The sequence below is a fragment of the Canis lupus genome, chromosome 11 (assembly GCF_011100685.1).
Source record: "Canis lupus familiaris isolate Mischka breed German Shepherd chromosome 11, alternate assembly UU_Cfam_GSD_1.0, whole genome shotgun sequence".
NCBI lineage: Eukaryota > Metazoa > Chordata > Mammalia > Carnivora > Canidae > Canis > Canis lupus.
In genome coordinates, this window is record NC_049232.1 from 40,961,386 (window position 1) to 40,981,833 (window position 20,448).

General features: G+C 43.7%; 3 protein-coding genes across 3 annotated transcripts; all 3 read left to right on the forward strand.

The window, feature by feature from the left end:
• Positions 1–3,496: 3,496 nt before the first annotated feature.
• Positions 3,497–3,850, forward strand: LOC119876828 (interferon alpha-1/2-like). The gene has a single exon (XM_038553282.1). It carries the CDS (start codon positions 3,497–3,499, stop codon positions 3,848–3,850), a length of 354 nt encoding a protein of 117 aa, XP_038409210.1.
• A 3,659-nt stretch (positions 3,851–7,509) lies between these two features.
• On the forward strand, positions 7,510–8,139 carry LOC100682977 (interferon alpha-1/2). Its single transcript, XM_038551622.1, is given in 2 exon segments — positions 7,510–7,967; positions 7,969–8,139. Coding segments are annotated over 2 exon segments (564 nt in total). The 5' UTR covers positions 7,510–7,574.
• A 7,831-nt stretch (positions 8,140–15,970) lies between these two features.
• On the forward strand, positions 15,971–16,534 carry IFNA7 (interferon, alpha 7). The gene is given in 1 exon segment (NM_001006654.1): positions 15,971–16,534. A coding segment is annotated over 1 exon segment (564 nt).
• Positions 16,535–20,448: the final 3,914 nt, after the last annotated feature.

Sequence of the window (20,448 nt, forward strand, 5' to 3'; positions counted from 1 at the left end):
ACATCAATAACAAATGCAAGTAATTTATGTAAAGAATACCTTTAATTAATATTAAACCATATAAATTAGTGCTTTTAAAACATTCATGATGCACTAATAGCAGAAATTTAAGTAAAGAAAAGAAAGGACCCCCCTTGAAAGTTCCTGTGAATTTTCAAGGGGGAGCAGGGCACATATGACATTTTGGTAAATTCTGTTCAAATTCTTACACAAGAAAATGGAAAGATCTGACCTAAATGTCCTCGATGCTTGTGCACAACACTACCTTTTCTCGTTAAGAGTACAGTCAAGAGGAGATCCTAGGAAAGACATTTCACTAACCAAAAGTTACACAAAAAATATCTAAGATATTCACAGAGACCCAAATTGTCAAGAATACAGATCTTTCAACTGAAAAGGAGGAGGTCATCTTCCACAGATCGCTCAGCCAGAAGTCTCGTTCCATCTCAGAACCTGAGATCACAACCTAAGCAAAAATCAAGAGTCGGATGCTCAACAACTGAGCCACTCAGGCGTACCTAGAGTGAGTCTTCTCTTGATGACCAGGCCTGGTACCCTCACCTCGATATTCGAAAAACTGAGAACACAAACTTGAAGGGAATTTCCTCCCACACAAACTGATTTTGTTTTTTATTCTTAAATGCCCTATAGGGTATTCTATTAACTTCCCTTGTAGAATCACAAGGAATTTATAAAGGATCTTCAGGTCTATTGTCTGGCACATCACACAAATCCTGTATCTTTAGTCTATATTGGTATTGTCCATTCTCCTATAATTACTCTACTTGTTCTCCCCATGAATATTAGTTGAGCTCTGGAAGTGATGGGGAATGGACCAATTGCCTAGAAAAACAAGTTGGGTGAGATGTTTTCTCTCCCCTTAAGGTCTTTTACAGACCTCTGTCGGGAGGTATTCTAAGGAGAAGATAAGGTAGCTCAGGGCTCAGTCCTTTCCTTCTGCTAAAAAAAAAAAAAAAAAAAAAAAAAAAAAAAAAGGCAAAGTACATGCTAGGTAGCTTGTAGAGAGAAAATCCTAGATTGGAGTGACTCTTATGAATGCCCCAATTCCAACATGATGGCTACCCACTTGAGCTCTGTCACCTTCCAAAGGGCCATCCAAACATTCAGACCATAGCAGGTCATTAAAGGCTCCATGCCTGCCTTCTAGAAGAATGAATACAGTCAAGTTTAGTAACAAGGAAGAAGAGTGAGTAGGTAGGTTAGCAAGCAAGAGCAAGCAGGGCCAAGGACTGAGAATACACACCTTCATGCTTTGGCCTGAGGTAACACTGCTTATTACCTGCCACACTGTAGATATCGGAGTGCAATGGAGCCTTCTCTCCCCCAGAGATGGATGGAGATAAGAGCAGGCGATGGGGGTTCATCGTTGTCTCTGAGTTGTCTCCAGAGCATCTCAGGAAGACAGTCGTTGGGTGTCACTTGAGTAAAGACTCACCACGACTTGTGGATCAATAGCCCGGTTGCCCTGAGCTGTGTGAATCAAGGAGAGTCTGAGTTTAGATGTGTGGCTCTGTGTAGGACACCAGGCGAGGTATTTTCCTGTGGTGGCCAGGCTGTGGGCAAGGTTGAGATGAGGCCATCCTGGGGGGTTTCCTCTAGTGCTGGGCAAAGGCTGACAACTGTGCTCTTGCAGCCTGAACCCCAACGCCCTGAGCACCTGAAAGCAACCAGAGTCCCAGTGGTTTCAGCAATAATCCCAGTAGGTGTGGTCGATGCCAGTAAGAGTAGAGTGGATATTTTGGCCAGTGTCTTGCACAGGCCTAACAAATATGGCTGTGATGAAGCAAACTAGTTTGGTGATTTGTGAACACCTTCTGGTAGGAGCAGGAAATCAGAGCCTGTGTAGTGAACATGATGTATTGAGCCAGGACACTGGGCCTCGTGCTGAGGATGAAGAGTTGACATAGGAAAACTAAAGAGACCCCAGGAAATCCATTTTTTTGTTGTTTTTCTTTCTCCCATTCCTGTTACAACTTGCACTCCACCCTGTGCATGCCTTACGGTGTGTCCTCCTTGTAAGGGACCAGGAGTTAGTGATTTTCTTCTGAGTCTTCAAGCATACTAGATAATATCTTGGGAATGAGTACACATAATGAGCATGCCGGCCATCATGTGCTTCTTCCCAACCACTGGTGCTAGATATCTGGATGCCAAGACTTCCTGGCCCCAGAGATTAGAGTGGTTAGGACCTTGTCCTTGTTTGACCAGTTCCTGGATGCCTGAGAGATCATGTGCAGCAGACTACAATCATCAATAAAAACTCCAGACCCCAATCACAGATGAGACTCTCTCATCTTTCCTTTCTGAGTCTCCTAGACACTCCATGTGCCACTCTGACAGTGACACTCTGTCACTGCTCTATTCAAGAAATCCTGCTCTCCTTCCTGCTGGCTCACGTTTCTATCCTGTGTAGCCAAGGAGTCTCCTTGCTAGTCCTCCCATACTTCTTCGGTGTCCTCAGACCTGGCCTGTCCAAATAATCTTGGTGAGCACAAAGGGACCCTCAGAAGAACAACAGTACCCTGAAATTGAGTCTGTGCAGCAGCACAATTCCACCTTTGAGGTCCGGTAAGTTCCTTCTTTGGGAAACAAAGTTGGTTTAGTGCCAACATAATTTCTGTCTCTCTGCTTTTCTGTGTGACTGGTCTTGTCTCCTGGGAGGATGGAAACCTGGAGGGATCAACATAAGGACTTGGTCTCACTTCCTATTCTCTTTGTGCTCTGAGTTATTTCTGCTGGCTCTGAAATGTTAACTTTCACTTTAACTGCAAACCAACTATCCTCATTCCAGTTTCTAGACCATTTCAATGTGGTTAGTTGTCATGACAAATGGAGTCATTTGGCTCTGAAGTAAAGAGACACCCCTTCCTGCCAAAAGATGTTCTTAGAGACTAAGAACCTTGAGGAGGTGCCTGAAGTTCTTCCTGGAGACAGGTAGTAGTCTCATAGAAAAATCTTATACCCCCCCATGATAAATAATTAATAATCAATCATCCCTGGAGGATAATTATGGTTTGCCCAGGGACACACACATAAGGATTGACTGTCCAGTGCTCCCAGCCCCCATGAGGGTTGTAGACTGCTGCTGGATGAAACCAAGACACTCCAGAAGGGAAAGGTGACCAACTGGTGACTCATCTCTGGGACATTCTCTCCATAAACAGCATATTCCATTTACCCCATGCTTTCCTATTAGAATACATGTTAGGTTTCTAACTCTCTCTTTTCCACTACTGGATGGATGTCCCCTAGTGGCAATTCCAGGATGCTGGAATTGCTTTTAAGAGATGGATGGTCAGTTCTGCAAAGGACCAAAGCTCCAGAATAAAGTGTGGTCCTGCCACTTCTAGTACACCAAATTTTCCGTTTATGGGGATGGGGCACTCGGTAGGCTAGTCACTGGTCCGTGGGGGTCAGCTCCCGGAATGAGACACAGGGCAGGCTGGTCTCTGCTGTGTACAAGTCTCCTCAGTGGATGGAAGAGGAGACAGGTGGCAAGCTGGATCTTGTGATGACCCAGAAGGTCTTCCACCTCTTCTGCCCGGACACGTCCTCTGCTCCTTGGAACATGACTCTCCTGGAGGCACTGTGCTCGGGGCTCTCTGAGCAGCTGGATGACCTGGAGGCCTGTCCCCTGCAGGAGGCGGGGCTGGCCGAGACCCCCCTCATGCATGAGGACTCCACCCTGAGGACCTACTTCCAAAGGATCTCCCTCTACCTGCAAGACAAGAACCACAGCCCGTGTGCCTGGGAGATGGTCCGAGCAGAAATCGGGAGATCCTTCTTCTCCTCGACAACCTTGCAAGAAAGAATCAGGAGGAGGAAATGAGACCCGCCTGGGTCCCCACGGAAATGAATCTCCTGACTGATCAGAGCACACTTTATCCTGTTTTGTCATGTCAAAGACTCTCATTTCTGTAGTAATGGTAACATGAGGGAAATCAATCTGTCAAGTGTTTTCAGGAGTATTAAGTGACATCATGTCAACTCTACAAGGCCTAGTTGATTCAATTGACCATGAAGATCTATCTATTTAACTATTTATAATATTTAAATTATTTTTGTTTGCATAATATTGGCTACACCTTCCCAATATTATATAAAATATTGTATAATATTTTGTTTGTGTAATATTAGCTGTACCTTCACTTTGTGGTTAAGAGAAAAGGTATATACTTTATACTTACTTAATTTTTAATTTTTTGTTCATTAAATTCTTCTATGAAAAATTCTTATATTTGTTTCTTATTTAAAGAGAAAGCATGTCTAATTATAACCTAATGGAAGAATGGATTGTACAATTCACTCACTATTATCTTATTTTTAAAAAAAGCTTTTTAAAGATTTTATTTATTGGAGAGAGAGATAGCAAGAGAGAGCACAAGTGGGGCAGCGGGGCAGAGGATAAAGCAGGGAGCCTGACCAAGGCCTCAATCCTTAGACCCTGGGACTATGACCTGAGCTAAAAGCAGACACTTTCTGACTGAGCCACCCAGGACCTCTTCATTATTACCTTATTTACATCCTAAATAAAAAAATAGAATCCTTAAGGTCAGTTTATATGTAGTTTTCAGGATAAATCTGGACATAAATCCAATCTTCTGTCTGTATCTTTGAGTTTAGTAGGATAACCAACCTCGAAACAATAATCCTATTTCGTTAGTATCAGTTATGTTAAGTGTTATAATATGAAAAGGGAAAAAATGGAATCTCCCAGTAGAAACTGGAAGCAGAAATGATAGGAAATAAAATGAAAAGCACTAGATATTTCCCACATTTGACTGGTAACATCCAAGTGTAAATACTCTTAAGAAAATGGACATTTGAGTCTGCCATTTACAAGCCATTCCATTAACTTAAAGGCCAGAAATGGAAGTGGTCACATGTAGAGAGTACAGAATGAGAATAGGACTTAAAATTGATTCCCTTGTGGGTTCTGTCTGGCAATTTTACTTCCAAGTACAAAGCAACTAACTGAAACCAAGAGTTTGTGACAGTTCTATGCTTTTTGGAAACTCTCCTATGAGAAGCCTTGTTCTCTCCTTTTTCTCCTGATGATTTCCAAGTCACACTTGGAAAGTGGCCTTTGCTGACTTGTGAGCTGTCATTGGCTGCCTTGTGGATATTGCTTCTGTCTGAGCCTTCATATGATGTAGGCTTATGGAATTAAATACAAATAGATTATATATTATTATTTAAATATACAAACTGTATTCAGCACATCAGTAATTATATATAGTGTGAAACAGAAAAATATTTTTGAAAATACCTTGATGAGTATCTAGTAGCAGGTGAAGTAAGAAATTACATTCTTACTGAGGCAACAGTAAAATTCAGTACACTAAAAACAAATGTCAACTAAATAAATTTAACTTTTCAACCCTATTAGCATTTTAAATCATTTTAAATATTTAAGTACATTGAACTCATTATTATGTCTTCGTAGAAATTATTAATTTGTATATGTGCGTTATGTATTATATTACAAATTCTATAAGTAAATATAGGTTTCTATTCAACTTTAGGTATACATTTACACATCAAAAGCTTTAAACTTTAAACTGATGACTATTTTTGGACATGAGGGAACATCCCTGTTACAATGATGGGACAGTGGCTGTAGCAAAAAGGAAATAGAAAGCAGGATGGTTTAACTCTGTGGCCTGTCCAATTATTTACAACAGGAGACTGTCCCCTACAGCCAGTGATGGACTAAGATAGTGACCAGGTCTGGGCACCTGGGTTGTGTTCTCTGCATCAGGCTGCTCCTGCTGGATGATTTTTCTCCAGAGGAAAAAAAGGGTTTTTCTCAGAAAGAACTTATTCCAGTAGTGTAATAAGCCAATTTCCTTAGCTTTTATATATATTCTTGGAAAACATAGTTTTCCAAAGAACAATTATGTGGAGAGTCTGGTTGGCCAGTTTGGGTAAGTATCCAAGTCAGCTTCAGCTCAGATCCTCATCTCAGGGTGGTAGGATGGAGCCCCACCCACATCAGGCTCCCCACTAGCACAGAGTCTGCTTAGGATTCTTTCTCCCTGGGGTGCCTAAGTGTCTCATTCCATTAGGCGTCTGTCTTTGGCTGGGGTCATGATGCCAGCATCCTGGGATGGAGCCCCTCAATGGGCTCCTGCTCAATGGGGCATCTGCTACTCCCTCTCCTCCCCTGCTCATGCTCTCTTTCTCTCCCTGTCTCTCTCTTTCTCCAAAACTAAAGAATATTCTAAGAGCAGTTAATTTCACAGGAAAATTGAGGACGAGATAGAGATTTCTCTGATATCCTTGGTTCTGTATTTGCATAGTGTTCCTGAAAATCAATATTCCCCTACCAGAGGGAACAACTGTTATAGAGCTTCCAAGCCCTGAAGGCTGTGAACTAGTCTTCAATATTACAATGGTCTGTGCATCTCTAATGCTCAACCTTGGAGCGGTCCAACAAAAAATTTCTTCCTTAGTATTTGTTATCTCTCTTTGGGTTTTCTTGAGTATCACACAAAAAACATGGATGTTGAATTTGTGGAAGAGACCTGAAATGTCTGCAAGATGAGCGCGACAAACCTGTAATAACAGGCCCCTGTGATTGGAGGACTTTGTCTCCATTCTTTCCTAGATTTCCAAGTCACACTTGGAAAGTGGCCTTTGCTGACTTGTGAGCTGTCATTGGCTGCCTTGTGGATATTGCTTCTGTCTGAGCCTTCATATGATGTAGGCTTATGGAATTAAATACAAATAGATTATATATTATTATTTAAATATACAAACTGTATTCAGCACATCAGTAATTATATATAGTGTGAAACAGAAAAATATTTTTGAAAATACCTTGATGAGTATCTAGTAGCAGGTGAAGTAAGAAATTACATTCTTACTGAGGCAACAGTAAAATTCAGTACACTAAAAACAAATGTCAACTAAATAAATTTAACTTTTCAACCCTATTAGCATTTTAAATCATTTTAAATATTTAAGTACATTGAACTCATTATTATGTCTTCGTAGAAATTATTAATTTGTATATGTGCGTTATGTATTATATTACAAATTCTATAAGTAAATATAGGTTTCTATTCAACTTTAGGTATACATTTACACATCAAAAGCTTTAAACTTTAAATTTAAGTTAAAAATTTTTAGTCTTTCTTAACCCTGCCTGCGTTGAGTTAACAATAAAAAGAGCAAGATTTACACTTTGTTGTGTATGTCCAAAGTTCAAATGGAAGCATAGTACATACACTGTGCTCTAGAGACACTGCATCCGGTTCTGAACTTTTCTGGATGATGCATGAAAAAACAATCCAGAAGACTCTGGAGGCAAGGGCAGTCATGACAAGCACGCCCATGTAGTTGGGAAACAGTGCTCTAGAGCCAGTCGAAAGTGCATCATAAAGGAAAGCAAAAAGAGAAGTAGAAAGTGAGGGAGACGTTCAGAAATGGAAAACGCGTCTGTTGCCTACTTAAGCCCCACACACGAGGGAAGATGCTCAGAGAAGCTGAAGCCGCGGTTCCCACACTTGCCCAGCGCAGCCAGGCCCACAGCCCCTGCAGGATCCCCGATGGCCCTGCCCTGCTCCTTCTCGGTGGCCCTGGTGCTGCTCAGCTGCCACTCCCTGTGCTGTCTGGCTTGCCACCTGCCCGACACCCACGGCCTGCGCAACTGGAGGGTCCTGACGCTCCTGGGACAGATGAGGAGACTCTCCGCCGGCTCTTGTGACCACTACACCAATGACTTTGCCTTCCCCAAGGAGCTGTTTGATGGCCAGCGGCTCCAGGAGGCGCAGGCCCTCTCTGTGGTCCACGTGATGACCCAGAAGGTCTTCCACCTCTTCTGCCCGGACACGTCCTCTGCTCCTTGGAACATGACTCTCCTGGAGGAACTGTGCTCGGGGCTCTCTGAGCAGCTGGATGACCTGGAGGCCTGTCCCCTGCAGGAGGCGGGGCTGGCCGAGTACCCCCCTCATGCATGAGGACTCCACCCTGAGGACCTACTTCCAAAGGATCTCCCTCTACCTGCAAGACAGGAACCACAGCCCGTGTGCCTGGGAGATGGTCCGAGCAGAAATCGGGAGATCCTTCTTCTCCTCGACAATCTTGCAAGAAAGAATCAGGAGGAGGAAATGAGACCCGCCCGGGTCCGCACGGAAATGACATTCCCTGACTGATCAGAGCACACTTGCACCTGTCCTGCCGCCTCAGAGAAGCTCACGCCTGCCGTCACGGTGACACGAAGGCAATCGGGTGTCCAACGTGTTCAGGACGGGGCAGCACCATCAAGTCAAGTCGACAAACACCGCTTACTTTCAGATAACCTTGCCCATCTCTCTACTTTACTATTTATTTATTTATTTATTTATTTATTTATTTATTTATAACTATTTATAGATTAACTGGGTTCTCTTTGTATACTAGTAGGTGTACCCTCACTCTGTGATTCAGGGGGAGTGGAGATGCTTTCTATTTTTTCAATTTTTTATTTTTTTGTTCATTAAATTTTATATACAAAAACTTTTATTTGTTTTTTATTTAAAGAATTCTGAATATAACCTGATGAAAGAATGGATGGTACAACTCATTCATTATTTTGTTATTCACAGTATAAGTAAAGCCATAGACTTCACAAATGCCAGTTTGTATGTGATCTTCAGGGTAAAGGCGAACATAAAAGATCCAATCCCCTTCTGTATCTTTGAGTGTGTAGGAAAACCAACCTTCCACAATAATCATAGTGAAGTAATATCAGTTTTGTTCAAAGGCATAATAATAAGAAGGGCAAATAGGAATTCTGTAAGCAGAAAAGGAAGCAGACATACCCAGAAGTAAAATCAAAAGCACTAGATACCTTCCATATCAGGCTGGTAGATGTCTCAGTGCAAATATTCTTCAAAAAATGGATATTTGAGGGATCCCTGGGTGGCGCAGCGGTTTAGCGCCTGCCTTTGGCCCAGGGCGCGATTCTGGAGACCCGGGATCGAATCCCACATCGGGCTCCTGGTGCATGGAGCCTGCTTCTCCCTCTGCCTATGTCTCTGCCTCTCTCTTTCTCTCTCTCTCTCTCTGTGTGACTATCATAAATAAATAAAAAAAATTAAAAAAAAATGGATATTTGAGTCTTCCATTTACAAGCCATTCCATTAAATTAAAGTCCAGGAATAGAAGTACTCTCACGGGAAGAAAGCCTAGAATGAGAAAAGGACTTAAGATGGATTCCTCAAACCTCCACTGGTTAGAGGAGAAAAGAGTGATACTGGAAACCAAGTTGGAATGGCCCTAGGCAGTAGGATAAGAGTAAATGTTGGGTAAGAGTCTAGTTGGGGTGTCTGGGTGGCACAGTTGGTTAAACGTCTGACTCTTGATTTCAGATCAGGTCATGATCTCAGGGTTGTGGTATTGAGCCCCCCCAGTCAGGTTATGCACTTGATGTACAATCTGCTTGAGACTCTCCCTCTTCCTCTGCCACTGCATTTTCTCTTTCTCTCTAAAACAAATAAATCTTTTTCTTTAAAGAGTCTATTTTAAAGCCTAAAAAGGCTTCAAGGAATTGCCTCATTGCAGAAGGTGAATGGAAAGTGCCCAGGAGGCTGGGAAGTGCAGGGTGTAGTGACCTGGGTGAGAGTTAGTTTGACCGAATTAATCACCAGAAACCATATTGGAAGAGGAGGAAGGGTGAAGAACAGAAGAGAAGCTAGTGACAGTTTTGAGAGATCTGCCTTCTGAAATGTAACAGGAAAATGCAATGGAAATGGAAAAATATGTGTATTTTTTAGCAGAATTTTCCCTTTTTTTGTGTCTCTGGATAGATTCATGAATCCGATGTACTAACAAACCATGTTAATATTGCATTTATTTTGCATCATGCCATATGTCATTACTTGCAATCATATTCTTTATTTGTTAGTATCTATTGTTTTGATCAGCACTGTGTGGAAGGTCAGTAAGCTGCTCTGTGGACTTTAACCATCCAGCACAGTGGGGGGAGAGGGGGCGGGGAGATGGACCTGGCCATAGGGGGAGCTGCTTTGGTGGAATCCACAAGCAGAAGCCACAGGAGGAGTGGGTGGAAGGTGGTCAGAGAGGAGAAGAGCTGCCGATGTCCTTCTCTCACCTGGGAGTCACCTCAGTGTGGTCACTTCCATCATGGTCAGATGGCCTTTGTCTTCCTGTTGCCCCAGTGCATCCAAATGCGATGACAGCTTTCTAGGAAAGCTCAGTGGAGGAAAAAAAAAATGAAGCATTGAAAGCGATGGAAACTAATGGTACAGGCCTTTCCTGTTTCCATTTTTACTTCGCTATTTTGGTACTGAACTCCAGATGAAATGGGAAGGAATCTGGATTTCTCAGCCATAAAACAGAATGAAATCTTGCCATTTGCAAGATGGAGCTAGAGAGGATTGTGCTAAGCGAAATAAGTCAGTCAGGGAAAGACAAGTAGACTATGATCCCACTCATTTGTGGAATTTCAGAAGCAAAACAAAGGAGCACAGTGGGTTCCTGGGGGAGGAAGAGGTAAACCTAGAAACAGATTCTTAATATAGAGAAGGATGATGGTTACCAGAGGGGAGGGGGTAGGGGGATGGGGGAAACAGGTGACTGGGATTGGGGAGGGCACTTGCCATGAGCAGCGGGCGATGCCTGCAACTGCTGAATCACTATGTTGTGCACCTGAAGCTACCATCACACCACATGGTAGCTAACTGGACCCGGAGCAGAGGTGCAATGTTGTCGGAGCAAGAACAAGCCGCACACGTGTGACGGTAACACGAACTTTTTTCTCATTCGAAAACTTTGACTCCATTTACATAGAAACATCTCAAGTGTTGGGCAGATAAGACTCAATGAAAAAATGAAAAAATAATAAGTGGGTGATGTCTTCCTATCTATTCGAACTCACGTAAAGCATAGGTAAAGAAAAGCAAACGAAGATTATAAGGCCTAAGAAGTGTACAGGAACATTCTACAAATGAAAAGTACCGTGTTCTCTTTAAGAGACTTGTATAGAAAGACCTTGAGAGGAACTGGTGGCCATGTCACCCCCTCACTGCTCACCCAGGCTCCCGGGAGCCCCAGGTCCCCCTGCGGACACCTGCTGGTTCCATGTGGCAACAGCTCCCCTCTGGGCTGTGACCTATGTCCCAGCCGGGCGGCTTCACACGGAGACCTGCTGCCTCTGACACAGAGGAGGAAGCTGTGTCCCTTCTCCTGACGAGGGACATCTCCCCTGGGACATGGTGGGTGGCCACCAGTTCCAGAGGGTCCGGGCCACCTCTGTCCTCCAGGAGACCCTCCAGCACACCTTCACCCCTTCGCTCCTTCCACCCCTATGTGCTGCCTGGCCCCGGCCCTGCTGGCCACACTCCCCTGGGGCTCCAGGGGGCACTGGAAGCCCCGACACCTGTGTGCTGCCTGCCTTGGGAGCCCAGAGTCTCCCCTGGGGTTGAGGGCCATGATTCCCTCTCCATCTGACAGAGAGAAACAGAGCGACTGTCCTGGGCAGGTGTCTGAGTCCAAATCATGAGATACTTCTCTTCCTACTAAAATGAGGAAAGTAGGAAAGGGAAAATTGAGAAAGGAAGAAAGTGGGAAAGGGACCTGGAAATGATCTTCTTTACTACAGCACCAGGTCACATGCCCATGTGTTCAGTCTTTCTAAGGACTCTCTTTCTGCTTCAGTCATAGAATGCACTGAGCTAAATGACTCAATCCGAGGTCACAGTGCTTCTGTGGAAATGAGTCTGTGTAAGGGCATCCCTCCCTTGGAGACAGTTACAGGAGGTCGTTCTCATGTTCACATATCCCAGGATCCTTGGGTGTCTTGTTCAACACGTAACCAGTTAGAAACTTAGTCCTGACCTCACAGCAGCAACAACAACGACAAAATGCAAGACAATTGGAAAACAACAGCCCTTCTTAGATCCATTCCCAGTTGAGCTCACAAGGCCAGCCTCTCCCTGGGAACTGGAGGAAGAGGAGGATACAGAGAACCACACCTTACCAGGAGCAGGTACTGGTAGGAACACAATCTGGAACTGAAGCTTGTTTCAGGCTCTGTGTCCTCCACCTTGAAAGTTACAAGCTCCGGGGCTCCAGACCTAGTGAGGCCCACAGGTTTGTGAGCTTTGCCTTCAGAATCCCCACTAGGCTCCCCCTCTGTACATCAGAGAAAAATCTGATGGCTTTTCCAGCAGCGGGAGGGGAGAAGTAATCACTCTGAAATACTCCTAGTCTCCACTTCTCCTTACCAAAGGCCTTTCCTCAGGGAAACCTTCCAGAGCCTAATTGACCTGGGGCAAGGGCTATCAGGATCCCAAGCCACTGTAACTCTCCTGTCTTCCCAGCAGGGTGACAGAAAAGCTGAGGAGCTCTTGAGAATGACACAGCCAGGAGCACAAGCTCACTTAGAGCGTGACCCTGAAATCTGGGTTTATAGAGCTTTCTATAGCTCTTTCTCCATACCTATCAGCACATCAACAGGATTCCCATATAATACTGGGACTACAACTGAAAAGGACAGCCAGTGTCTGACATTCCTCAAGAAGTCTCTAGGGGACACAGAAGCAGGGACACCAGAGGAATGTAGCCTCTGACAGCTTGGCTGCAACAAACCTAAAGGCCAATTTTCTGTGGTTCCTTTTACCCACGTACATCCTGTTTGTCTATCCACAAACACTTACACATCATACATTGGGTGAAAACTACAGTTAGAAGAGATTGAATGTGCATCAGAACTAGACTCGGATATACTAGAAATTTAGGGATTATCAGACCCAGAATTTAAAATAAATGTGACCAATGTACTCAGGGGTCAATGTATTCATATATGCATTTTTCGCATAATCTATGCCAGAGTACCTACCATTTCTGAGATAGGTTTAAAAAATGAAATAATAATTTTGTTCACATAATACGTTCACTTTATAGTATGTTCAGATATAACAAAGTATGTCCACCTTTGCCTTTTGTCAAATTATTTTCTTGGTTAATTTATGATATTCTTCCTCAGATGACTTTTTGATTTCATTATTCTAAAGAGAAGAAGTAGCCTGAAGTTGCAACCCACCCTGAAGAATCCATGGGTAATTCAACACAGTCATTCACTTTTCCAACAGTGAACAGTCTATTTCTAAGTTAGGTTGTTATACTTCTGAGAATATGGAGGTGAAAAAAGGAAATGCAAAGCCAGATTTGGAGCTTTCCATGTGGAAGATGCAAGAGATCTAAAAGCAGCCATCAAGCCTAATGAATCCCAATTTTGTTTCATGGTAGAATGAGAGGTAGAGGACAGGATTCCTTTCAGCAGGAGCTTGAATGAGGGAGGTCAGGAAGGGGGGAGAGCAGACTTCCCACTGGTAGAGGCCTATGTGAATCTGGGATCTCCAACTGCGTACTTCCTGGAAACATTAAATTGCAATGGTTGGTTGCATATTTGAACATCGAGGCACAGGACTGAATGTCCTTCCTTCTGAGTTGAGTATGAAATGAGAAGATGCCCTGAAGCTCAGGAGATCCTTCAACTTTTGAGGCTGAGAAAAAGAAGAAGAGCCTGCAAGGGGCACAGAGATAGTGCAGCTGGTGTAGGTGGGACACAACCAGGGAAGATCGATCTTCAGAAAGGATGGAAGAAGAGAAGCTTGAGAATTTCCCAAGATGAGCCTTAAGGAGTAATTTATGACATGTGCTATAGGATTGAGCACTGCTTCTGGATTCTGCTACGAATCTAGTTGTTTCCTCCTGAGAAACACTCTTGAGCTCTCTGAAACTCAGTTTCCTCAAATGTAAAGTAGGATAGGAATATTCCAAGAGTTGTTGTCAAAATAGCAAAGTAGCACATCTTCCATTGAGTGAGAGTTTAACAGATGATGACTGTTTTCTTCTTTTTTTCATAGAAATCAATAAGAGAATAATGAGCTTCTCCTAGCCTTCTCTCTATAAGCAACTAAAACTGCTGATGGTCTAAATACCCAAATGAGAACAGGTGGGTCATCATTTGTATGTTATTATATCCACAATAATGTACATATGCACTATATATAGGTACATATCCCCTATACATTCTGATACAGTACATTCTCCCTTCCTCCCTATTTCCCTAGACCCCATCCTTTCCCTCCCGAATTACAGTTTCCCTCCCCCCGCCCCACCCAGTGTAGAAACCCCCAGTGAGTTCTGCTCTCCTTGTTTACTTCTTAAGAGCGTCTCCTGCCCATTCACACAGCTGCTTCCTTTTCCGTTGCGGTTTCTCTCTGGCAATGGTATTTCCCATTACAAAGCCACCAAGTAAGAGCAAAAGTTGTTTGAAATTTCTAGGTTTTTTGGAAACTCTCGTAGGAGAAGAATTGTTCTCTTCTTTCTCCTGGTGACTATTTTTGGACCAAAGGGAATGTCCCTGGTGCAGAAATGTAAGTGTAGCTGTAGTAAAAAGGAAACAGAAGCAGGAGACTGGTGTTCGGTGGCCCTGCACAATATTTACAAGGGATGAGTGCCCCCTCGTGGCTCCAGGGGACTAACACAGTGAGCAAGGGTGGAAAGGCGGCTTATGTTCTTTGTATAAATCTGTCTGCTGGTTGGAGATTTTTCCTCCAGAGTAAAAAAAGTCTCTTTTTCTGGAATTAACTGACTCTGCAAGTATAATAAGCCAATCATAGTGGCTTTTATGACCTTTTACAAAAATACACTTTCTAAAAAGAGAAGGTATGTTCACAGCAAAAGTGAGCAGATTGCTACATGTTTCACATCCTTTCTGCTTCTGTATCTTCATAGTCTCTCCCATTATCATTACAATTGCTTCCAAGGTGTAACAAGTAGTTTTAGGGTTGTGAACAAATCTTTAGCATTACAAGGTTTGTGGTACTCTGAAGCCCAGCCTTTTAGGGGTCTAACAAAACCTTAGTCCTCAGTATTTATTGTCTCTCATTGGATTTTACTGGGCATCATTCATGAAGCATGGAATTTGTGGAAGATACACAAAATGTCTGCAAGAGAGAGTCACAAACCTAGGGCTAACAAGAATAATCTAGAATTGGAGGACTTGCTCTCCATCATTTCCTGGATCTGAAAGTCACACTGGCAGAGGTGTTTTGCATACTTGTGAGCTGCCATTGTCTATCTAGACGACATTGCTGATATTTGAGCCTCCTTGTGAGGTGGGATTTGGAAATTTAATACAAATAGGTTATATGGTATGATTGAATTCTGCTAACTTTATTCCACATATCAGTAATTCTATCTAGGGCTAAAGAGAAAAAATTATTTTGAAAATAACTTGATGAGAATCTGGTAGGAGGGGAAGTCAAAAATTATTTTCTCTTCAAAGCCACATTAATTCAACACATTAAAAACAAATGTTAAGTAAAGAAATTACTTTTTCAATTGCTTTAGTAATTGGAAGTGATTCTAAATATTTAAGTACATTGACATCATTATTATGTCTTTCTAGAAATTGTTAATTTGCATATGTACTTTTTATATTTCAATTGGGTGAGTAAAAATTAGAAGTTGCTAATCAAATCTAGTTATCCAGTGAAGCATCAGTACCCCCAAATTTAACTTTCAGGGTTAAATTTTTAGTCATTCTACACCCCAGTTGAATAAACAGCAAAATTTATACTTTCTTTTTTTATGTATAAAGCAGGGGTATAAACACAGCATAAATATATATACTGTATATCTGTGTTACTAAGTTTTCATGGAAGGTTCCATTACATAAATAATCAAAGACTCTTAAGAAAAGAGGCAATAAAATAATAAATGGTTGAAAAACCCATGCTCTAACCCAAGTAGAAAGTGCATAAAGGAAAGGAAAAGCAGAAGTAGAAAGTGAGGGAGATGTTCAGAAATTGAAAACTCTTCTATTCCCTACTTAAGCCCCACGCACAAGGGAAGATGCTCAGAGAAGCTGGAGCCGCGGTTCCCACACTTGCCCAGCGCAGCCAGGCCCACAGCCCCTGCAGGATCCCCGATGGCCCTGCCCTGCTCCTTCTCGGTGGCCCTGGTGCTGCTCAGCTGCCACTCCCTGTGCTGTCTGGCTTGCCACCTGCCCGACACCCACGGCCTGCGCAACTGGAGGGTCCTGACGCTCCTGGGACAGATGAGGAGACTCTCCGCCGGCTCTTGTGACCACTACACCAATGACTTTGCCTTCCCCAAGGAGCTGTTTGATGGCCAGCGGCTCCAGGAGGCGCAGGCCCTCTCTGTGGTCCACGTGATGACCCAGAAGGTCTTCCACCTCTTCTGCCCAGACACGTCCTCTGCTCCTTGGAACATGACTCTCCTGGAGGAACTGTGCTCGGGGCTCTCTGAGCAGCTGGATGACCTGGAGGCCTGTCCCCTGCAGGAGGCGGGGCTGGCCGAGACCCCCCTCATGCATGAGGACTCCACCCTGAGGACCTACTTCCAAAGGATCTCCCTCTACCTGCAAGACAGGAACCACAGCCCGTGTGCCTGGGAGATGGTCCGAGCAGAAATCGGGAGATCCTTCTTCTCCTCGACAATCTTGCAAGAAAGAATCAGGAGGAAGGAATGAGACCAGGTTCAACATGGAAATGATTCCCTCTGACAAATGATATCACACTTACCCTGTTCTGCTGTGTCAAACTCATTTCTGCTGTAACGGTGACATGAACAAAATCAATTTGTCAAGAGTTTTCAAAAATATTAAGCAATCCATGTCAACTCTACAAGCACTAGTGGCTACAGATGACCATGCTGATGTATATTTATGTATTTATATATTTATTTATGTAAATTTTATAATATTTATATTTTTTCATATAATATTATTTGCACCTTTACGTGGTGGCTATATAATAAAACATTCTTTGCATTTAATCAGTTTATCATTATTTTTCTTTATTGAACTTTTCCTATGGCAAATGTTTTAAAAGACTACCATCATACATGGTCTGGTCAGTACCTAACAAGATACCAAGATACGAATTCCATAGGGCCGAAGGAGCCTGCCCCCCTGTGTAAGGAAAGGAGGGTGAAAACTGAGTCCAGGAGCAAGGCCAGGGTTTGTTTCTCAGACAGAGAAGACCAATGTTCATATACTAAAACGGATGTTTGCGCAGGTGCATGTGTCCGAGTCCTTGCAAACCTGCACCACAGAGATGTTTCGCGTGTAACGGGTGGGTATCCACGCGGACGGCCGCCTCGGGAGTTCACTGGGAAAACCAACTTCTATTGCAAAACTATTCCTTTGGATCGATGATGACGTCTTCTTAGATAATAGAAAATGTAAATGAAAACCACAATAGGGAAGTAAAAGCAGAGGGTACAAAATGAAAACGTCTGTGTTCCGTCTTTGAAAGCCCTGCTCCGGCTGCCTGTCCAGAGCCAGGCCCCGGCCCCCGCGGACGCCCCCGCTCAGCCAGGCCCGCAGCCCCTCGCCGCGCCGGCCCCCGCGCCCCCTGCTGCCCGCCCTGCTGCCGCCCACCCGGGGCCCTGCCCGGAGCCAGGCGCCGGCAGCGGGGAGCACGTCGTGCCTCTGGGCCAAACGAGGAGCCTGTCCCCTGTCCCTTTTCGTGTGCCCGCAGGACAGAGAAGCCTGCAGATCCCCGGGACGTGGCGGAGGGCGGCCGGCTCCCCGGGGCCCAGGCCGCCCGGGGCCAGCGCGCGCTGCTCCCGCAGACCGCCCGCCTCCGCAGCCGCGCCCCGGGCCCTGGAGGCGCCCCCGGGACGCACCGCGCTCCGGCCTCACCCGCAGCTGGCAGCGCTGGGCGCCTGGGGGCTGGGGGCTGGGGCTGGGGGCTGCAGGCGGGGGCGCGGGAGCGCAGGCCCCACCCGGCCCCAAGAGGCCCTTCTGGGACCTGCGTCTCTACCTGCGTCTCTACCTGGCAGGGAAGCAGCAGGGCGCAAAGCAGGAGATCCTTGTCTTCTGGGGCAAACTTGTAAGACAGGTTAGGACTAAGGATGGACATCCATGAAGGCAAGAGAAACAAAAGCAAAAATGAACTCTTGGGACTTCATCAAGATAAGAAGCTCTGCACAGCAAAGGTTACAGTCAACAAAACTAAAAGACAACCTACAGAATGAGAGAAGATATTTGCAAATGACATATCAGATAAAGGGCTAGTTTCCAAGATCTATAAAGAACTTATTAAACTCAACACCAAAGAAACAAACAATCCAATCATGAAATGGGCAAAAGACATGAACAGAAATCTCACAGAGGAAGACACAGACATGGCCAACAAGCACAGGAGAAAATGCTCCGCATCACTTGCCATCAGGGAAATACAAATCAAAACCACAATGAGATACCACCTCACACCAGTGAGAATGGGGAACATTAACAAGACAGGAAACAACAAATGTTGGAGAGGATGCGGAGAAAAGGGAACCCTCTTGCACTGTTGGTGGGAATGTGAACTGGTACAGCCACTCTGGAAAACTGTGTGGAGGTTCCTCAAAGAGTTAAAAATAGACCTGCCCTACGACCCAGCAATTGCACTGCTGGGGATTTACCCCAAAGATACAGATGCAGTAAAATGCCGGGACACCTGCACCCCGATGTTTCTAGCAGCAATGTCCACAATAGCCAAACTGTGGAAGGAGCCTTGGTGTCCATCGAAAGATGAATGGATAAAGAAGATGTGGTTTATGTATACAATGGAATATTCCTCAGCCATTAGAAACGACAAATACCCACCATTTACTTCGATGTGGATGGAACTGGAGGGTATTATGCTGAGTGAAATAAGTCAATCGGAAAAGGACAAACATTATATGGTCTCATTCATTTGGGGAATATAAAAAATAGTGAAAGGGAATAAAGAGGAAAGGAGAGAAAATGAGTGGGAAATATAACAGGGAGACAGAACATGAGAGACTCCTAACTCTGGGAAATGAACAAGGGATAGTGGAAGGGGAGGTGGGCAGGGGGTGGGGGTGACTGGGTGACGGGCATTGAGGGGGGCACTAGATGGGATGAGCACTGGGTGTTATTCTATATGTTGGCAAATTGAAATCCAATAAAAAAAATAAAGGACTAAGGATGGAGATGTGGGCTCCCTGTGACAGGACTGTGGCTGATGGATGTGCCGTATCTCCCCCGCACGAACGTCGGGGACTGCAAGAGGTTCCCATTCCTGCTTTAGTAGAGATGTTATAGAATTTATCTCAACAAATATTTTGTGAATAGTATGAAGCAAGAATATGTAAAAACTCCAGCCTCAGAACCATCAATCCCTAAGAGATGACTACCCTAATGGTTTGTTTCTTGTATTTATTTTTACTTACTTATTCATTTCTTGTTTCATCTATCATGCTTATAGAATTCAGAAATTATATATAATGAACTGTTCATCTTTACACTGCATTAAAATTTAGAAAACATATTCACCTTTCCATGTTATTAAATTTGCACTTTTGTTTTATATATTAAATACTTATTAAAGAAAACTTCTTAAAAAAATAAAGAAAACTTCTTGAATTCTTTGTTCTAAAACCAAAGTCCAAATAGTTTTGTAAATGTTATTGAAGAATAGATAGTAAAATTTATTTACTAATTCCTTCCATTCAGAGTATATGTCAAAATAGAACATCTAAATGAAAAATGTGTAATGTAGTCAAGAAGTAGAGGTGAATTGGGGCCTAGCCGCTCTGTCAGTAGAGAGGCAACTGTTGGTCTCAGGACTGTGAGTTCAATCCCCATGGTGGGTGTAGAGATTACTTACAAATAAAATCCTTTAAAAAAAAATGAAAAAAGAAGTGCCTGAGTGTCTCATTCAGTTAAGCATCAAACTCTTGATTTTAGCTCAGGTCATGATCTCAGGGTCATGAGATTAAGCCCCAGGTCAGGCTCCATGCTCAGCAGAGAGTCTGCTTGAGATTCCTCCCTCTCCCTCTGTCCCTCCCTATCCCAAATAAATAAGTAAATAAATCTTTATTTAAAAAGAAAAAAAAAACGCTTAGAGGTAAATAAAGCACATGTAGTTCCTATTGTGTTGATACTTAGTCTGACACAGAAGGAGACATAAAAATGGTACTAATGTTTATCTTACTTCAGTTCTGTTAAAACTACAAAGAGAAGCAAAGGAAAATAATGTTCTTACACAAGAAACTTTACTTTTATTTTTTATTTTTTTTAGAGAGGGAGGGGTCGGTAGGGTCAGAAGGAGAGGGAGAGAGGGAACCTCCAGAGGTTCCACACCCGGCACAGAGCCTGATTTGGGGCTAGATCTCAGAATCCTGAGATGGTGACCTGAGCCAAAATCAAGAGTCAGATGCCTAACCGACTGAGCCACCCAGGCCCCTGACACAAGAAACTTTAGCTAGAAATAATGCTAGAAAGGAAAAAATAATATTAGATGTCCTTTCTAAGGTGCCTGGGAGACATATAAATGATGAAGTCTTACTGGCAGTTGGGAATGTGGTTCTGGAATTTAGAAAAATGCCATGAGGAAGGTGTCAATTTGGGATTCCTTATTGCATATC